The following is a 21,775-nucleotide window of genomic DNA, read 5'->3' on the forward strand; positions in this document are numbered from 1 at the left end:
GTAACCTACATCGGGATAATATGAACCGCTGCCTAACTGCCGTTTGGGACGGGCAGTATCCACTTGATGAATCAAAGTTCTAATTACTATCACAACACCTATAGATGCTAAAACAACATCGGCTCACCGGAACCAAAGCCTGGACCAAATCCTAAACGTGGAAAGAAGGGAAACAAAAATGAGAAACATATTACCCTAAATTATTCACAGGTCTTAATGAATTAAAAGTTGGGCAAATTTAATTAATAACCCTTAAAAATTAAAAAGCAAGATCATATGTAGTTCTTAACCCTTTTACCCCCAAAGGACGTACTGGTATGTTTCACAAAAGCCATCCCTTTACCCCCAGGGACGTACCGGTACGTCCTTGCAAAAAAAAATGCTATAAAAATTTGTTTTTCATATTTTTTGATAAATTTTTTAGACAATTCAGGCATTTTCCAAGAGAATGAGACCAACCTGACCTCTCTATGACAAAAATTAAGGCTGTTAGAGCAATTTAAAGAAAATATACTGCAAAATGTGCTGGGAAAAAAATAACCCCCTGGGGGTTAAGGGTTGGAAATTTCCAAAAACCCCGGCGGTAAAAGGGTTAAGTTGTAAGCAGTTCAGGATATGAATCCAGTGCTTAAAATATCTTAAAACATAGATGTAAACATATCACTAGAATTGTACTGTAGATAAGGTTGTTACACTTTTGATTACATGCCATCGTGTGAACTAGTCTACCTATAAATTCATGACAAACTCTTTTTCTAGTACTTTTAACCCTTTTACCCCCAGGCTATTTGGAAATTTCCAACCCTTAACCCCCAGGGGGTTATTTTTTCCCCAGCACATTTTGCAGTATATTTTTTTTAAATTGCTCTAACAGCCTTAATTTTTGTCATAGAGAGGTCAGGTTGGTCTCATTCTCTTGGAAAATGCCTGAATTTTCTCAAAAAATTATCAAAAATATTTAAAAAAAATAAAGTTTTATAGCATTTTTTTGCAAGGACGTACCGGTACGTCCATGGGGGTAAAGGGATGAGTTTTGTGAAACGTACCAGTACGTCCTTTGGGGGTAAAAGGGTTAAAATATCTTAAAACGTATATGTAAACATATCACTAGAATTGTACTGTATTTAAGGTTGTTACACTTTTGATTACATGCCATCGTGTGGACTAGTCTACCTATAAATTCATGACATAACCTCTTTTTCCAGTACTTTTAAATGTCAAGGAGAAATTACAAACAAAAGACCTTGAATGATTCTATAAAATACAACAAATACACTACAACTGAATTTTTTCATTTTCTTGTCTATCAAAGTATTTACAATGCTGCTAGGATTCAATTGTAAAATTATGAAAGAATGTCCCCTTAGCATACAACACTCATCAGAATTGAATTTGTCAACAATCAGTAGCTGCTCCAATTAACCTTAAAGACATGTCAAAACTGCTATGAATAATTAAAGAATAAACCTTTTTTCTTTTCAAACATTATTGCAAATTGTCCCTTTCAAACTAGATATCTAGTTCTGTTGTTCTTTAAACTTATACATGAGAATACTGGACTACTATTTTAAGATATCTTATGCATGACAACAACAGAAGTATATTTAAATCTTTAATTTCTATAACCGCCTGGTATTCATATTGCTTCTCTCTCAAAGCCTTGCTTATAACAACATTTAAAAGTATACTCTACTGTACAATAGCAGTAAGATAATCTAGAAGTTAATGTCAATAAATGTATAACTGTTAAACCCTTTTACCCCCGGGGTATTTGGAAAATTCCAACCCTTAACCCCCAAGGGGTTATTTTTTTCCCAGCACATTTTGCAGTATATTATTTTTAAATTGCTCTAACAGCCTTAATTTTTGTCATAGAGAGGTCAGGTTGGTCTCATTCTCTTGGAAAATGCCTGAATTTTTTCAAAAAATTATCAAAAATATGAAAAAAATAATTTTTATAGCATTTTTTTGCAAGGACGTACCGGTACGTCCATGGGGGTAAAGGGATGGCTTTTGTGAAACGTACCAGTACGTACTTTGGGGGTAAAAGGGTTAATAGCTGAAATGAGAAGTTTCTTTACATAATGAATAAAAAAAATTTGACTATCCTGATTTTCACTTTGAACAGGAAACTTTTCACCTGCACTAGGCAAGGAACTGATTTTAGGAGTTGAGGTACAAGTACTGAAATTCACACATCATTAGAGAAAACTCAAAATGCGCAAGTAAAATCTTACATCAGACCAATGACACTGCCATCAGAAATAACTTAATATAGTGGTCGTAAAGAACAGACAGGATGACGTAAGTGCAAGGATTTCACAGTAGAAGAATCTGAATTTGAGTGTGAAGGTCATAAAGACCGGATTGATTCCATTAAACTCTTACTGACTGGTGCACTAGAATTTTCTTTTGTGTTTTGTGTTAAACGTCAATATAAACCCGGCTTTAAGAGAGAAGCAAAATGAACATCAAGGGAGGTTAATATATATATATATATATATATATATATATATATATATATATATATATATATATATATATGTATATGCATATATATATATATATATTATATATTATATATATATATATATATATACATATATATATATATATATACATATATATATATATATATATATATATATATATATATATATATATATATATATATATATATATATGAGATCAAAAGACTTTAACATCGCTGAACAATTACTTTCCTTCAGACCCCAATTAATTGAATTTGTAAATTTAGACCTAAAACCCTGTCACTAGGGCATAGATGGTCATTCAGCACCCAGGTCAACAGGAATGAAATGTCGAGAAGTTGGACAGCAAGGTGGAAGAAAGGAAGCTGGAATGGAGGTATAGTAGAAGCTTTGAGTATTGCCTACAGTGTAACACTTGATGTGCGCCAACAGCAATACACTCCTTGGGGGTCAATACCCTAATGAATTTAGAATTTGAACCCCAATGCAATAAGCAATTTCAAACACCAGTTGTAAACTATATTAACCTATGAAAGTAATAAATTCCAATCAACTATCATCATTTCACCTTCAACCAAAATGTCTTTGAAACATAACATACCTGGGGGTCCTGGAGGCATACCATATGGTGGAGGCCCACCGGGTCCTCCTGGGTACGGTCCTCCGGGAGGCATTCCGAAGGGCGGTCCCCCTGGTGGAGGTCCCATACCACCTCCCGGTGGTCCCCACTGGCCTGGAGGTCCTTGCCAGCTAGGGCCGCCGCCTCCTCCTCCACCGCCGCCACCGTCATCATCCTGATCGTCCTGCTCACCGTTTTCTAGAGGTAGAGCGTTCGACCCGCCTGGCCCTTGGCTGTTGTTGCCAGCGTTCCCGCTGGCATTTGGTGGAGCATTGCTGCCACCTCCTTGGTTGGGAGGAGTTACTCCAGCTGCCTGGGCCATTGCTTCAACCTAAGAGCAAATTGATCGCGTTACTCGTGCGCCATAAGAAAGGCATTCAATTCAATAAAAAAAAACTATTCTGAACTTGAAAAAGTAAATAAAAACCTTTATAATACCAAAAAGGGATACCACATGTTTCTAATTTATAAACTTGTGACAATTTTCCTCATTTTCTGGACTATTTTCATATGAATATCTTTCATAGTAAACATCAGAAGAGTAAAATTCAGCATAGGAAATACACTTGTAATTAGCTAAGACACAAAACTTGTAGGAAAGCATATAAACAACTGGTTTAATTTCCTAGCAAAATCAGAATACCGATATCCACTATCAAATTCAAGTGATATTTTTGCAGTTGTCTTATACTACACAACACAGAACAGGATATCAATGCTGTACATAAAATGAAGCATATTCTCGCATCCTTCGTGGGGAGCAAGCATTATTAAAACCACTACTGAAATGTCTACATATCAGAACCTACAGTGATGATAAACGTCAGTAATTTTTCAATAGAAGAGAATTACTATCACCAATAGACTACACCCCGGGAGGGCATACAAATTCAAAGGAGGATGGCTAGCAAAATGGATAAAAGGGAATAGGGGTAAATAGCTAAAGTAAAAAGCTAAAAGCTGAACTCGGTTGAGTCCCTTGTTAGGCTGGGAGGAACGTAGAGAGTAGAGGTCCCCTTTTTGTTTTTGTTTCTTTGTTGATGTCGGCTACCCCCCCAAAATTGGGGGAAGTGCCTTGGTATATGTATATATGTAAAAAGTTAAAAAACATGGGCAGCTACATTCCAGACAAAAATCCTGCCTACAACGCACAGTAAGGTGATCAGTGACAGCAGTAAACCAGCTAATACTTTCAAGGGTGAACCCCAACTTCATCTATGATACACTCACCTCCTGCTGGGTAAGAATCTTGATGCCATCACCCTCCGGCTTGGTCCAGGTAGTCTCGCGAGTGCGGGCATTGTAATAATAGGACTTGCCCTCGCCTGTCTTGGTTTCGACCCAAATCTCGCCGCTCAGGTCCATCCCACCAAACGAGTTCTGCTGTTGTTGCTGCTACGTCGTTTTGAAGAGGAACCACAATTCAGTACACTCGCATTACAACACTTACTTCATGCAATTTGCAAAGGTTTAATTTCAAATTTTTTAATGATATACATTACAAATAGTTGTCTTTGAAAGGTTATAAGTAAAAGAACAGTGGTCCTACATTTAAAATGATAAAATTTTGTTGGTTGAAGTTTTGCTGCTCAAAGTATTTTAACGGCAAATTTTATATCTTTGTAAATTTCAATGTCATTTTAGATGTAGGACCACTTGTAATTAGTACTTGGAAGGTTTCAAAGGCAGAACTTATAAGTTCTGCCTTTGAAACCTTCCTAGTATAAATTACAAGTGGTCCTACATCTAAAATAATTTTGAAATTTACTAAGAAATAAAATCTGCCGTTAAAATACCGAGCCGAAAAACTTCAACAATATAACCTTCACAACACTCCCTGGCTGTACTTACATTCTGGTTGGGCTGTTGATTTGGTGGACCTCCATGGCCGGGTGGTCCACCCATTGGTCCCCATGGTCCGGGTGGACCCATTGGTCCCATCGGCCCCATTGGTCCCATCGGGGGCTGGAATCAAGAGAAAATTGAAACAAGAATTTTTAAAGCATTTTACGTACAGCATTCCATATTGACTAACAAACTTTATATTTAGGAATTCCTTTTTTTTTTTAATTTAAGATTTTTTAAATTTTAATTTGTAAAATTGAACATGAAAGACGTGAAAATATGCTAAATATAGATACTTGTAATACTGTATTAACTATAAATTCATTTAAGTTAACATTGATAACTTAAAGGTTCATTAGACATATAGCTTGGATATTAAAAGATATTAACTTGAATTATAATTTTCACAAAGTCCTCACCATGCCTGGAGGCCCCATGGGTCCACCCATCCCAGGTGGTGGTGGGGGCATCGGTCCCCAATTTGGATCAAACGGCGGAGGCGGACCCCTCGGTCCAAAACGCGGACCTCTGGATCCAAAGGGCGGGGGTCCTCTAAATCCTGGCGGTGGTGGTCTGAATCCGGGCCCGCCTCTTCCCCGAAACCTGGGTCCACCCGGTCCCGGTCCGCCTGGACCTCCGGGTCCTCTCGGACCCATAGGCCCCATCGGACCCATTGGTCCCATCGGTCCCATTGGACCGAACCCTCGGCCCCTCCCCCTGGGAAAGAAAATTTTTTTTAGCGATTTGTACAGTATACTTATAAATAAAATTGGAAAAAATGACAATCAGCAATAAAAATATAAATAAAACTTTAACTTTAACACCAATATGACGTATATATAGTGTACATTATGAACACCCATATGAAGTATACAGTATGTACACCCATATGAAGTATATATAGTGTACAGTATGTACACTCAAATGAAATATATATAGTGTCCTGTATGTACACCCATATGAAGTATATATACTGTACAGTATGTACCTCCATATGAAGTATATATAGTGTAAGTGAACTCCCCCTCACCCAGTACTCAAATAACCGCAACTCTATTTCAAAGGTGGCTGGTATGCATCCAACAGTGTGGTTAGCCTATAACATACTGTACAATACTATCCAGTAAATAAAGATTATCCAAACAATTTGGTCATTATATACAAAATAATTCTCAGTTTCCAAACCTAATCGTGGGGAGCAACTGTCCGGGAATCACAAAACAAGTAACCATACAGAGATAATAGTTTTCTAGTAACAAATATAAATAAGTTAAAATTTACAATGACATAAGGCAAATTCTTAAAACGTGTCTTCGAAAGCTTGGCAAACACAGCAAATGAAATTATACGATTTAAAGCTTAAAACGTACATACAGTACCACAACCAATTTTGCTAGTCAGGCCACGAAACCTTCCCTCTTTTATCAGCTGACGATTAGTTTTAGCAGAAACATGTTGTATTTACAAAATAAAAATCCTGCAAAACAAGAATATATCTATCTATCGATCTTAATAGATTTATTGCAATATTTTTATATCTTAGGAATTTTTGGGACATAACAAAATTTTCCTAATTTTATCAACAAAAGAAAAAATACAGTACTGTATTAACATATCCCTTATTGAAAACAACCTAATTTCTACTACTGTAAATGATTACTTGTGATAATAATGGTAATACTGATGCATATATAGTTTAATACATTTTAATGTGCTTTTCAGGGTGCTACAATAATTTGGAGAGATGATCATTTATCCAGATAATTCAGTTATCTGGCAACCCTCGAAGGGCGTCTACTACTGTGTTTAAGTGAATCTTCAACATATGGGACTCCATTCCAGACTGTGAAAGGACAGTTTACAAAGTGCATTCAGCATATAGTTTAAGAACATGAGGTCCCCCAACATACAAAAAAAGACAGGGGTGCCTGTGATGGCTTGGCTCCTACAAATAGCACCACAAATGCTCTCTCTGATTAAAGCACACGCAAATGACAGCCAATTTTGAGCATCCCTCCATTAAAAACAATTTATAAGTATGATCATTATTACAAGCCAAGCGCTACCCTAGTTGGAAAAGCAGAATGCTACAAGCCCAAGGGCCCCGTTGGGGGAAGTAGCCCCGTGCGGAAAAAGAGACGGAGAAGGGAGGAATAATGTGGAAGGTTCTCGTAAACGTGAGATCATGCCCACCTTCTGTAGATCTGCCGTTTTACCGGCAGAGGCCACCATTCTGATTGAAGGTCGCGGCAACTAGACAAAAAGGGGAACAACAAAACACAGCAATTAAGATAAATAATGTTCAATAAATAGGAACAGGTAGTCCCCCGGATAAGAGAGAACTTTTAGGTTAGATTCTTGTGCAAAGTATTTCAAATCAGTACTAAACATTAGACATCAAGTAACTTTTTCTCTACATAAATTTTACTGTATTATAGAAATAGATGTAAAGACATTCTAGATACACACATAGTCTAGTTCACTAGCTTTAGCGAGATCAACCAACTATTAACGTTGGTAAGCAAGGGGTCGAGGGGCTACGAGCTATATGTCTAAATTAATTATGCTGGATTTATGAACATTCTGACTTAAGAATCCACACTTGAAACATCTCCTTCTTATGTAGGGGACTTACCGTGACACAGAAAACTTGGAACGAGACATTCATCGACTCGCACAATGTATAAGTGTTTGTACCATACATTTAAAATATTCAAAATGCATAATTGCAAGGAAAAATATTTTAATTACAGAAAAAAATACCATAAATATAGAATGTCTTCAAACATTTTTGGGCTATAAAGAACTTCTAGCATAAGGAAAATTCAGTTTACCCTTCATTACCACTATTATTACTCAAGACAAACACAAAGTTAATTGCACTGTTCTTGAGTATATAAATAAATTATATCATCATATTTCACCAATACCATTGATACTACACGTTTTGTTTTCCCCATCATAAGACCCACAGCTTTCTAGCATGGTACTCTAGGGATTGTTAGATGAAGAGGGAAGGTTATTCAGATGTTTTTTCTTACTTTTTCATTTGTTGCAAATGCTTAAATGAGTCAAGACAAAGCAATGTAACAAATGATATATTTGGATGTAATTTGTATACTCTCTCTAAGCCAAGAGAAAAGTGATCAAAATACACTGGTGTGTGTGTGTGAGAGGCCGGTTACCCAGGCTACCTTGCTTAAAAGTCTTATGTCTAGTTTTAGCTTCAACGAAAGGAATAAACCCTATTAACCCTTTTACCCCCAGGCTATTTGGAAATTTCTAACCCTTAACCCCCAAGGGGTTATTTTTTCCCTAGCACATTTTGCAGTATATTTTTTTTCAAATTGCTCTAACAGCCTTAATTTTTGTCGTAGAGAGGTCAGGTTGGTCTCATTCTCTTGAAAAATGCCTGAATTTTTTCAAAATATTATCAAAAATACGAAAAAAATAATTTTTATAGCATTTTTTTGCAAAGACGTACCGGTACGTCCATGGGGGTAAAGGGATGGCTTTTGTGAAACGTACCAGTACGTCCTTTGGGGGTAAAAGGGTTAAATACTGTTATGTTTGTTTAATGACAGAACAAATGAAATGTGAAACTGTAAGAACTGCTAAATATTTACATAAAAGTAGACATTCCCATTGTTATGCCCTATTTTTATAGATACCATACAAGACCTTATAGATGTCACCAAAGTTCAGAACTGCAAGATGGAAGAAAGGAAGCAACATGTACTACAGTGATTGGAAGCCAACAGTAGTACTGTATTTCTAGATATGAACCTCAATGGTAGTAATAGTACATTACAACAACAGATACAGTAAGGCAACATTTGGCCAACAGAACTGTAGAGACCAAAAACAGAAAAAAAACTGAAGGGACACTCGGTAGAGCGCAGACCTCTGTCACGGAAGCTGATTTCTTAACCTCTTGCTCAGCCTTGACCTTAACATGCATTAATTAGCGAAGATTTTCCTACTCTAATATGAACCAAATTTGAAGTCTCTGTGACGATGTTCAAACTTATGACTGATTACGTGAATTGGACATTTTGCTTGACCGTGACCTTCCAAAATTTTATAAATTCCAGCTTTTTACATAATAGTTAATCCCTGCAAGATTCATTACTCTATGATTAACATTGTGTCCAGGAAGCTGTTCACAAACAAACACAAAAACAGGGGCAAAAACAAAACCTCCTTCCAACTTTGTTGGCAGAGGTAACCAGAAATCCTAAAATGAGACTGAATTATGATGAAAATCAAAAGCATCAAACTAATGAGACGATGGTAGGGCGAGTTTTATTACTGAGCACACAGTAATAAAGATGTTCAAACAGGGGGTGGGAAAATTGAGAGAACACGATTGTAGAGAGATTAGATAAAAACAGAGTTGACGTGAAAAACTTGCCGTTGAAAAGTGTCCTGGGAATATTTCTTCCAGGAAATATTTTTTTGTCTTGAAATACTTCTCTGATGAAAATATTTAGATCTACATAATGTAAATGATATATCCAGTTGCTTTCACCTTGTCTTTGGGTTTTAAGGTTACACGAGGTTGATCTTGCATGCATCGAAAATGGCTACATCTGAAGTGTGGGGATACGGAATGATGTATGCCATATTGATGTTGCAATGTATCAGATATGTGATAAGGCAGATTGTTGAGGTTAATTATATCGGATACAGATATTCCTCGATTTACATCACTAACCTGACCGGTTCTCGTGTAACATTCAATAATGGATTTTATTCATTGTTTTGCCTTGGAATCATACTATGCACTGCCTTATAATAAAATAAACAGGGAGAAGGGAGGTAGAATTATCCAGTGACTACACACAAGTTTCCACAATCAATGAGGTAATGTTCAGCTTCGAAATTGACACAAGCATGTGTAAATTATTCCCCCTTAAGTTATTCAGGGGAAATAGTTATACTTTACAATGATAAACACATTCAGTTTTAACCATTAGAAACTTCGAAAGAGCAAGTTTAAAGCAGAGAATCAACAAAATATTGCATGGAAGTCTCTTAACTAGAGGGGCAGACAGTAGAGCGCAGACCTTCACCACGGCAGCTTATTTCTCGACCTTGACATATATTAATTGGCATGGATTTTCATACACTCAAATATGAACCAAGTTTGAAGTCTCTGTGAGTAAATGTCCAAACTTTCAGTTGATTACGTGACTTGGACATTTTGTCTGACCATGACCTTGACCTTCCAAAATTTAACCATTCCAGCTTTTTACATAACAGTTACTCCCAACAAGTTTCATTATTCTACGACTAAAATCGTGGCCGGGAAGCTGTTCACAAACAATCACACAAACAGGGGCGAAAAAAATTACCTTCCAACTTCGTTGGCATAGGTAACTAATGAAACTAAAGTTAGAAAATACATCCAAACTTTGTCAGTATAAAAACACTTAACAGAATGTCAGATACCAATGCTTAACCCTTTTACCCCCAAAGGACGTACTGGTACGTTTCACAAAAGCCATCCCTTTACCCCCATGGACGTACCGGTACGTCCTTGCAAAAAAATGCTATAAAAACTTGTTTTTTATATTTTAAAAGATCCTTTCACTAAATTAGGTTAGGTTGCATTGTTTTGGATTGAATAGGATACTGTATACTGTACACTAATGATCACAACACAAGGCCCTTTTATGCAAGAACCCCTTTGCAAAATTTTAGGTCATGACATGTAAAGTTGCGATTGATGTTACAACTAAAGGGGCACTCAGAGTGCAGACCTCTGCCACGGCTGTTTATTTCTCGACCTCGACCTTAGAACGTATTAATTTGCAAGGATTTTCATATACTCAAAGATGAACCAAGTTTGAAGTCTCTGTCACACCGATGTCCAACCTTATGGCTGATTACGTGAATTGGACATTTTGCTTGACAGTGACCTACCAAAATCTAATCCTTTCCAGCTTTTTACATAAGTTAATCCCTGCAAGTTTCATTACTCTACGATTAAAATTGTGGCCAGGAAGCTATTCACAAACGAACATGGCGTAAAACATAACCTCTTTTCGGACGTAACAAGTTTAGACCAGGGTTGGTTTAGGAATATCATAACTTTACCATAAGTGTTTTTACCATCAAATCTGACGGTAACTTTTATTGGATATTAAAAGTGTTTTTGTGATTGAGGACCACAGGATAACAAGATTAGGGAACCACGGTACGAAATTGGGTTCTGCAAAGGATAACAAGAGTAGGGAACCACGGTACGAAATTGGGTTCTGCAAAGGATAACAAGAATAGGGAACCACAGTACGAAATTGGGTTCTGCAAAGGATAACAAGAATAGGGACCCACGTTAGGAAATTGGGTTCTGGGGAAGGGGGGTAAACTAATTACTAAAATGACCTTGAAACTGACCAGACCCACCTAACTTCAGATAGGATGCAGTTTTTCTTACTTAGGACAGAGGATTCATCCTCCTTCAAACCTCTCTATGGTATTATTATTTTTACATCCTAAGCTATTGCCCTAGTTGGAAAAGAAAGATGCTATAAGCCTAAGGGCTTCAACAGGGAAAAATTAGCCCAGTGAAGAAAGGAAATAAGGACATGAATAAATGATATGAAAAGTAATGAACAATCTAAATAAAATATCTTAAAAACAGACATTTTTTATATAAACTATAAAAAGACTTTTGTCAGCCTGTTCAATACAAAAATATTTGCTGCATGTTTGAACTTTTAAAGTTCTACCTTAACCTGATCTCAGACTAATTACTTTGAAAACAAGACACAGAAAGAACTATATTGGCACTCAGTAGAGCCCAAACTTCCGCCACGACACCTTTGACCTTAACATGTATTAATTGACGTGGATTTTCATACACTCAAATGTGAAACAAGTTTGAAGTCTCTGCGACAGCGATGTCTAAACTTATGGCTGATTATGTGAATTGGACATTTTGGTTGAACATGGTCACGACCTTTCAAAATTTGATCATTTCCAGCCTTTTACATAACAGTTAATCCCTGAAAGTTTCATTACAGTACGATTAAAATTGTGGCGAACATAATCTCCTTCCAACTTCATTGGCGGAGGTAATAAAAAGATCACACCTCGAGCATATACACCAAACAAGTCATAATCATCAACCGAAGGTAGTCTTCTGGCACCATGCCTCATTTCCAAAACTGTAGTCTATTGGACAATCCGCAGCAAGAAAAGAACCAATCATGCTTCCAACTTAGGTCGCCAATCTTTGAATTCGATGTGAAAAACAATAAAATGCCTCTCTATCAAAACGAGGTGCAAAGAGACCCATCTATGAATAACATCATCATCAACTCCTATGCCTACTGACACAAAGGGCCTCGGTAAGATTTCGCCAGTTGTCTCTAGCTTTTAAATCAATACTTCTCCATTCATCATTTGCTACTTCACATTTCATAGTCCTCCTCAGCCATGTAGGCCTGGGCCTAGCAACTCTTATAGTTCCTTGTGGAGCATGGTTGAAAGTTTGGTGTACTAATCTCTCTTGGGGAGTGTCAAGAACGATATACATGACAAAAACTTGGTAAGTGTTAATAAGAATAAAAAACACAGGGCACCAAATTCCTTATCATTCCCTCGTTTACACTGCAATCCAGTAGTGTATTACCAATATTGGTAGGTTGTCATCGGAGAAGATAGCCCACAAAAACCTGTAATCCATCGGTATCATTTCATTGTATCTTGGTTAATATATTCAATATGACCAAGAAATGGCGACAAATCATTTGTCAGCAAGACTCACAAAAACCTTTGTCCAAAGTTGATTATGAATACTACAGTATAGGCTGGTAGGGAAAAACTACAAACTAGAGGGGCACTCAGTCAAGCGCAGAACTCCACCGCGGCAGCTTTTTCTCGACCTTGACATGTATTAATTAGCGTGGATTTTCATGCACGCAAATATCCAAACTTATGTCTGAATACATGAATTGGACGTTTTGCTCGAGTATGACCTTGACCTTACAAAATTTAATATTTTCCAGCTTTTTACATAACAGTTAAACCCTCCAAGTTTCATTACTAAACAATTAAAATTGTGGAGAGGAAGGCATTCACTAACAAAAAGACACACATCACACAAACATAACCTCCTTACAACTTCGTTGACAGAGGTAAATAGTAATACAGGAATCATGTACCATATTCTTCCAACATAAAAACCAGAGATCACTATGGTATCAACAGTTCAAGCTAGCAGACCATTACTCATTCACCATTCAAATGAACCTAAATATACGTCACGTAAAACCACGGCGTCCAAGGACACTTTGGGTTAGTGTGAGGACGAGGAAGAATCATCGTCCTAGTTTGGCAAGGGGAACATGAGGATTTGATGTTCATTACAGTAAACCACTTTCTTCTCGAGTGTCCTGACCTCAGCGACGAAAGAAGAAAAATAGTGGAATTGCAACAGCCGTATGAAGAAGAAAAGAAGAAGATAATAGGAAATGTGCTGTTCAAGAAAGAAGGAATAGAGAAAAGAAAAGAATATATCTATCAAATGTGGAAAAAAAAGAGAGAAGAAAATAAAAGAATTAGAATAAAGAAGAAAACCCAAGGAGGTGCCGATGGAAAGGCAAATCCCTCCGCCCAACAACAACAACAACAACAAGAAAACCATCACAAATTTAATGTTAAATTCAACCACAGCCAATACTTTCAATATACTTTAGTCTACATATGTAGTTACTTTAAGGGCTGTTTTTCTCATCCTACACAGAAGGGGAACCCTAATCTCTACAGGATCTCCACAGTCATTTTATCATGTTCTTTCGAAGGCATTCAACAGTTCGCACGGCATATTACTCGTTTATTTTCAAATCTTCGTTATAGAAACACTTGAGAGAATAAGAAAGTCTTCAGTTTCCTCATGAAAGCCTTAATATCTTCAGTCTTTTGGGTGTCTAGTAGGATCCTATTGTATAGTCTTGAGGCCACATATTTAAAGGCTCCGGACCCTACAGTAGACATATATCTACTATTAGTATTACTTGCTAAACTACAACCCTAGTTGGAAAAGCAGAATGCTCTAAGTCTGGGGACTCCAATAGGGAAAACAGCCCAGTATGGAAAGGAAATAAGAAAACATTTTAGGAACGGTAATAACATTAAAATAAAAGTCTCGTATATAAACAATAAAAACTATAACAAAACAAGAGGAAGAGAAATAAGATAGAATAGCGTGCCCAAGTGTACCCTCAAGCAAGAGAACTCTGACCCAAGACAGTGGAAGACCATGGCACAGAGGCTATTGCACTACCCAAAACTAGAGATCAATGGTTTGACTTTGGAGTGTCCTTCTAGAAAAGAACAATATATAGCAATTCTCTTATATATTTCAGACGTCCGATTCAGATAACTTACTTGGAGGACGGGAGGATAGAATAAACGGCTAACCATCTACCAATGAAGCATTTCTGGTATATTTTTTAGATACAACAGACATTTGAACGTTTCCAATCGGCAAAAATTGTACAAGTTGTAAGGGCAGGTTGAACGGGATGTATGTATGATAGCGGTCTGTATGTATTATTATGTCTAACTTAGAATACGGCAGTGTATTTTTCCATCACGAGGCTCAATACTACGCAGTACTCTAGAAGTTTTATTCCACCTGTGACCAAGTTGTGGAATGATCTTCCTAATCGGGTGGTTGAATCAGTAGAACTTCAAAAGTTCAAAGTTGGAGCAAATGCTTTTTTGTTGACCAGGCGGACATGAGTCTTTTTATAGTTTATTTATGACATATTTGTTTTTGTTGTTGTTAATAGTTTATATATGACATGTCTGTTTTGACGTTACTTATTTTAGAAAGATTTATTGTTAATTTGTTCTCTTCATTTATTTATTTCCTTATTTCCTTTCCTCACTGGGCTATTTTTCCCTGTAGGAGCCCCTGGGCTTATAGCATCTTGCTTTTCCAACTAGGGTTGTAGCTTGGATAGTAATAATAATAATAATAAGGGGGGTTGCAGGGGCCCCGTTAGGTAAGTAGGTAAGGACACTGTTTGTAGGTTAGGTTAAGGGGGGAAGTTTAGGTTAGTGGATGTCCGTTTTTAATGAACGCGTGAGGAACTGATCACGGACATACAAAGGCTCCGGTTAAACTAGGCGACAAGTTTGAAAACCAAGTTATAGCACCGAAATCAGTCGTGAAGTAAATGCAGGGTTACGAATTGTGGAGCCTTTGTAGGGTGACGGCCAGATCCCGTAGAAAACGGGAATATTCTGAACTGTGGCCGTCGTTCTAAACACGATTTTGGCGGGAGAAGCTAACTTGAAAAACCCACCTAACCTATGCTAAAAGCCGTATCCTTACCCAGGGGGGCTGCGCCCCCTCCCCCCCCGGACCCCCCTTACACAACAGTTTCCTTACCTACGAGTACGACGGGAGAAGCTAACTTAAAAAACCCACCTAACCTATGCTAATAGCCGTATCCTTACCCAGGGGGGCTGCGCCCCCTCCCCCCCCCGGACCCCCCTTACACAACAGTTTCCTTACCTACGAGTACGACGGGAGAAGCTAACTTAAAAAACCCACCTGACCTATGCTAAAAGCCGTGTCCTTACCCAGGGGGCTGCGGCCCCCCGGACCCCCCCTTACACAACATATTTAAGATCCGTAGACCATTTCCAAACGTTTTTATTCTATACAAGATAACAGTCGGAGCGATAATAAACAAATTAGGACGCTTTGGCCGTAGCGCTACAAACTACCCCGAATTGTCTTAGGGCAAGCTAAGGTAATTGAATGGGTAGAGCTTCAAAAGTTCAAACTTGCAGCAAATGTTTTTATATTGAACAGGCTGACAAAAGTCTCCTTTTATAGTTTATATATGAAATATCTGGTTAGATTTTGTTACTGTTCTTAGAATATTTCATTTTGATTATTCATTATTTCTCATATGGTTCATTTCCTTATTTTCTTTCCTCACTGGGTTATTTTCATTGTTGGAGCCCTTGGGCTTATAGCATCCTGCTTTTCCAAATAGGGTTTTAGCTTAGCAAGTAAAAAAAATAATAATGAAACCAAGTTAGAAGATATATATTTATCAAATTGGTAGGTAAGTTAACATGCCCTATGAATTAAAAACGTACATATCACCTAAAAATAAACCGGAGCCTTTGTAGGGTGACGGCCAGATCCCGTAGTAAACGGAATATTCTGAACTGTGGCCGTCGTTCTAAAAACGATTTTGGCGGGAGAAGCTAACTTAAAAAACCCACCTAACCTGTGCTAAAAGCCGTATCCTTACCCAGGGGGGGCTTCGCCCCCTTGGACACCCCCCCTTACACAAGTTTCCTTACCTACGAGTACGACGGGAGAAGCTAACTTAAAAAACCCACCTAACCTATGCTAAAAGCTGTGTCCTTACCCAGGGGAGCTGCGCCCCCCCCCGGATATATTTACACAACATATTTAAGATCCGTAGACCATTTCCAAACGTTTTTATTCTATACAAGATAACAGTCGGAGCGATAATAAACCAAAAACACATTTTCTTCAACAGGGAATATTATAGAAAAGGCATTTTGGCCTATTGTTTTAATTAGGCCCTATAGTTTTATTAATAGATACACAACTATGGTGTACCAAGACAGGATTACTTTAACCGTTACAATATCATTGAATTTGATGATTCTACTTATAAAAGACCTCAAAAAGACGGTAAATTAGTAAAGGAAGAATTGTCCTAAGCTAAAAGGATCTAAATACATCGGGGGAACTGTAGGCCTATTTTACGCTTCTATAGGCTATATAACCGCTTTTATATCCCTCAGAAACTTTATATTTTGTATATAAAACGTCCCATTTAATCTTCATAACCTTGCAATCCTTAGGTAATGCTGTACCGGTACATCTTCCTTAGTTTCCTACAGTTCGCCATTACCGAAACTAAGGAAGATGTACCGGTACAGCATTGCCTAAGGATTGCAAGGTTATATAGATTAAAAAGGACGTTTTATATACAAATTATAAAGCTTCTGTGAGATATAAAACCGGTTATATAGCCTATAGGAGCGTAAAATAGGCCTAATTACGGAAGATGTACCGGTACATCGCCTAAGGATTGCAGGGTTATAAAGATTAAATAGGGCGTTTTATATACAAATTATAAAGCTTCTGAGGGATATAAAAGCGGCTATATAGCCTATAGAAGCGTAAAATAGGCCTAATTACGACTACGCCTTGATGCCGGTAGGATACGATAGGATACGATAGGATGCATAGGCCTAACCTTGAAACAATGAATCCTAGTAAATATACATGTATATACAGCCTAAAACCAAGCCTATATTAACCGGCAGAGCCTAAATTCTCTCCTTAATATAAAGGGACCTCGTTAGAACAAGGCGTCACAGAACCGAAGGTCAAAAAAAAAAAAATGTCGCCAACGCGACTCTTAGTTTGTTTTAACATCTTCCTTCACAAACACCCACAAAACAAACTCGATTTAAATCTTCCTCACCTGAATCCTCCTCCTCTTCCCCTCATGGACATGTGAGGTCCTGGACCCACGTCATTTTCGGGTTCGGGATTCCCTCCTCCATCGCCTGGCGCAGATTTTATTGGTTCGGGCGCCTCGACTTCATCCGACATTTTGTTGCTGGTTCTTCTATGGCGTCTGTGACGTCATCGGAGTCTCCGAAGAGGAGTCTGGATTATCGTACATGAGCCTTAAAATTGTCGTTTTTCAACCAAAATTATCGTACACAGTTATTATTATTATTATTATTACTATCCAAGCTACAACCCTAGTTGGAAAAGCAAGATGCTATAAGCCCAGGGGCCCCAACATGGAAAAATAGCCCAGTGAGGAAAGGAAATAAGGAAATAAATAAATGATGATAACAAATTATTATTATTATTATTACTATCCAAGCTACAACCCTAGTTGGAAAAGCAAGATGCTATAAGCCCAGGGGCTCCAACAGGGAAAAATAGCCCAGTGAGGAAAGGAAATAAGGAAATAAATAAATGAAGAGAACAAATTAACAATAAATCATTCTGAAATAAGTAACAACGTCAAAACAGACATGTCATATATAAACTATCAACAACATCAAAAACAAATATGTCATAAATAAACTATAAAAAGACTCATATTAGAGAGTAACATGATTGACTTATTTCAAAATATTTTAGTATAATTGTTTAATCAAACACATATATGTATATACATAAGATATGTATCGTACATTGTACTGGACCTAACATAATTTTCGTGCAGTTTCAATATAATTATTAGTGAGTTAAATGATTGACTTATTTCAAAATATCTTAATATAATTTCTAATTAAACACAAACACTTGTATATACCTAAGATATGTATCGTACATTGTACTGGACCTAACATAATCGTTCATGTACGATAATTATCGTACGAATGGCACCCCTGACTCCGCTGAACCGAGAGGGTGGACAAGGAGGTGGGTCTCTTCTAGGCTTTTCTAGAGAGCGTTTAGTCGTGTCTCTGGTGTTTGATTTATTTTTTATAGTTAGTTTTAGTCATTTTGGTTTGTATTATGTATATATATATACACTATACAGTATATATATATATATATATATATATATATATATATATATATAGAGAGAGAGAGAGAGAGAGAGAGAGAGAGAGAGAGAGAGAGAGAGAGAGAGAGAGAGAGAGAGAGAGAGAGAGAGAGATAATTACATACAATAATAAAAGAAAAGATAATTCATTACTTATATACAAAACTCGGAATTATCTTTTCTTTTATTATTGTATTTAATTCTCTCTCTCTCTCTCTCTCTCTCTCTCTCTCTCTCTCTCTCTCTCTCTCTCTCTCTCTCTCTCTCTCTCTCTCTATATATATATATATATATATATATATATATATATATACATATATATATATATATATATATATATATATATATATATATATATATATATATATATATATATATATATATATATACATACACACACACACACACACACACATATATATATATATATATATATATATATATATATATATATATATATATATATATATATACTGTATATATATATACATACACACACACACACACACATATATATATATATATATATATATATATATATATATATATATCCACCACACTAACCAAACTTTGGGAAAGGCCGTGTGCTGGTATAAGGCCGGGCTATATTAACCAACATCATATGAAAACGATAGTTTGTTGTTTGTTGAGAATAATTAGAAATTTGTTTTAATGAAAATATAACTGGTATTAGGATAAACAAACTAAGGTTTGACTGGATAGTCTCATAACTGGTTTAAAACCAGTGTATGTTGGCATTTCATGATTGGTTAATAATTTTATGATGGTAATGATGGAATTCACAAAAAAATCATTGTATGTTATGTGCAAGTATTGAGATAAAAGGAATATCAGATCTTAGAATGGTAGAATTAAATATACTGCAAGTTTATTATATTAAAAAAAACGTCAATCAAATTTATAATATAAAAGTTACTTATTAAATGACACAAAATTTTACTTTTCCACAAAGGGAGTCACATCTCCAAAGATTTCTGTTTACATGTTGTCGTCCGCAAGTACAGACAAACTAAGGAAACTTTAATATTTGTCCTTATATCTCTTATTAAGCTTAAACAGGGCAATTTTTATTACTTAAATACGATAAAATACTTAACAGTACTCTAAATACTCGTTGTTAAATAAGAATCATAGATATTAATTATAATTTTAGTTTATTTCGGATGGTTAAGATTGTGGGAATATATTTTCACGTGTGGGTAACGAACTAAATAAAAATTATTCTTTTATTAAGTAAATCATATAAAAGCAATATATTAATTTATCAATACGATGATATTTCAATTTCTTAACTTACATTTTCCATAAATACGTCTATACATGCCCATTTACATATTACCTACGTAATGCATAACTTACGATAATTACGCCATTAATATATACATATGTGAATGCGTTTATATAATGTATGGGTAAACTACACAATTCATGAACACATATTTCAGAGAATTATGGACACATATTTCATATGTACATTACAAATACATAAGAGGATATGCGAAAATACACATTAGTTTTTATTTTGTTCAAGAAATCTGTTCATTCGTTTGAGAACTTCTACTTACTAATATTTGTCCAAGCTTTTGACCTTGTGACTGGCAACAGGTCATCAAAGATAAGGAGAGACTGGAGATGCTGCATATTTCTCAGCACTATCTCTCGTGATATTTTATATATATATATATATATATATATATATATATATATATATATATATATATATACATATACATAGAAAATATTTATTGTAATGTTGTTACTGCTCTTGAAATATTTTATTTATCCTTGTTTCCTTTCCTCACTGAGCTATTTTCCCCGTTGGAACCCCTGGGCTTACAGCATTCTGCTTTTCCAACTAGGGTTATAGCTTAACAAGTAATATATATATATATATATATATATATATATATATATATATATATATATATATATATATATATATATAGACTGTCTTCACTTGGGCCAACCCAGCAGCTGGCTATAAAATGATGATAACAATGTTATCCTTCCACCTCATGGCAATAACTCCATCAGAAGAGTTAGTCTTAGGAACAGGTTTCTTCATTTCCTTGACAGAGGGGGGTAGTAGATAACCAATATTATTGGCTCTCGCATTGTCTACAATATCTGCTACCAGATACTCCCACTAGACTGATACAGTAGGCCTATTCGTGAACCAGTTGTCTCTGTATAGATAGCAGATTGGTGTTGTTTCTTCAGGGTCTTGACAAGGGTAGTAGACTCCGCACTTGTCAGGCTTATTTTGAATGCACTGCCCTAAGGATCCTACCCTGATCCCATTGTATGCCACCATGACCTAATCAGCAGACTGTGTTGGTGTCACAGCCACATTGGAACTCGCTTTCGATAGAATTGAAGAGTGGTAAAATCTTAAAAAAATGGTCAGTGGATGTCATAGCATTCTCACTGTTATTAAAATTTATTGAGGTCTCTTTATGGGCCTTCATTTTCTATGGAGGTGTAGCCCCAGATGGTATTTTTCCATTTTTATAGAATCTGCAGATTCCTTAGCTCCAAAGTTAGCTGTTATTTTCCGCAAGTCAGGAAGAAGAGGATCTTTTAGCACTTGTTGGAGAATTGGTAATGTTACTCCACTATGTAAATGCGTTTGTGGTTGCTCAAGTTAAGCTGATTACCGTCAAATTTCCATAACTCCCATATTATTTAAAGTTTTTGAACGCCTTTTGAAAAAACGTCTAAATAAGTTTGCTGAGGGTAATCATCTGTTTCCTAGTTTGCAATTTGGCTTTCGCAAAGGCCTTGGGGGATGTGGTGCCCTTCTTACAATCTCCAATGCTGTACAGAAATCCCCTGATTGTGGTCAGTAAGTTCGTATGATTGGCCTTGATTTTAGTGCTGCCTTTGACCGTGTTAATCCTGAGGCCCTTCTTTTCAAACTCAAACAGTTAGGGGAGTGGGTGGGTCGTTTCTTAGCATCATTATTGAATTTTTTAATAGATCACAAAAACTTGTTGTTGAGGGGCACCATAGTGAGTATAGGAATGTGATATCTGGCGTTCCTCAGGATAGTGTTTTTGGCCCATTACTTTTCATACTATATACACATGACATGTGGTTTGGTCTAGAAAACAAGCTTGTTGCATATGCAGATGATGCTACTCTATTTGCTTTGAAGGTGTAGCTGCCTGCACTGGCTGCCAACCTACTGGTCAGGGGTTCCA

At 36.5% G+C, this 21,775-nt stretch overlaps 1 protein-coding gene across 8 annotated transcripts in view; it reads right to left on the reverse strand.

Annotated features, from left to right (window-relative positions):
• The window catches only part of LOC137635824 (transcription elongation regulator 1-like), a 66,835-nt gene extending 49,211 nt beyond the window's left edge, over nucleotides 1–17,624 (reverse strand). For 2 of the 8 annotated variants that reach the window (XM_068368255.1, XM_068368252.1), the window contains exons 1-7: nucleotides 17,463–17,623; nucleotides 7,150–7,209; nucleotides 5,376–5,673; nucleotides 4,963–5,076; nucleotides 4,342–4,506; nucleotides 3,094–3,442; nucleotides 128–151 (exon numbers count right to left, since the gene is read on the reverse strand). In XM_068368255.1, the coding sequence (XP_068224356.1) occupies nucleotides 128–151; nucleotides 3,094–3,442; nucleotides 4,342–4,506; nucleotides 4,963–5,076; nucleotides 5,376–5,673; nucleotides 7,150–7,209; nucleotides 17,463–17,593 (1,141 nt within the window). In that variant the 5' untranslated portion in view covers nucleotides 17,594–17,623. Of the gene's footprint in view, nucleotides 1–127; nucleotides 152–3,093; nucleotides 3,443–4,341; nucleotides 4,507–4,962; nucleotides 5,077–5,375; nucleotides 5,674–7,149; nucleotides 7,210–17,462 lie in introns of all 8 variants that reach the window. The other 6 variants (XM_068368260.1, XM_068368259.1, XM_068368253.1 and 3 more) reach the window with 5 other exon arrangements.
• Nucleotides 17,625–21,775: the final 4,151 nt, after the last annotated feature.

The sequence above is a fragment of the Palaemon carinicauda genome, unplaced genomic scaffold, assembly GCF_036898095.1.
Source record: "Palaemon carinicauda isolate YSFRI2023 unplaced genomic scaffold, ASM3689809v2 scaffold180, whole genome shotgun sequence".
Classification (NCBI taxonomy): Eukaryota; Metazoa; Arthropoda; class Malacostraca; order Decapoda; family Palaemonidae; genus Palaemon; species Palaemon carinicauda.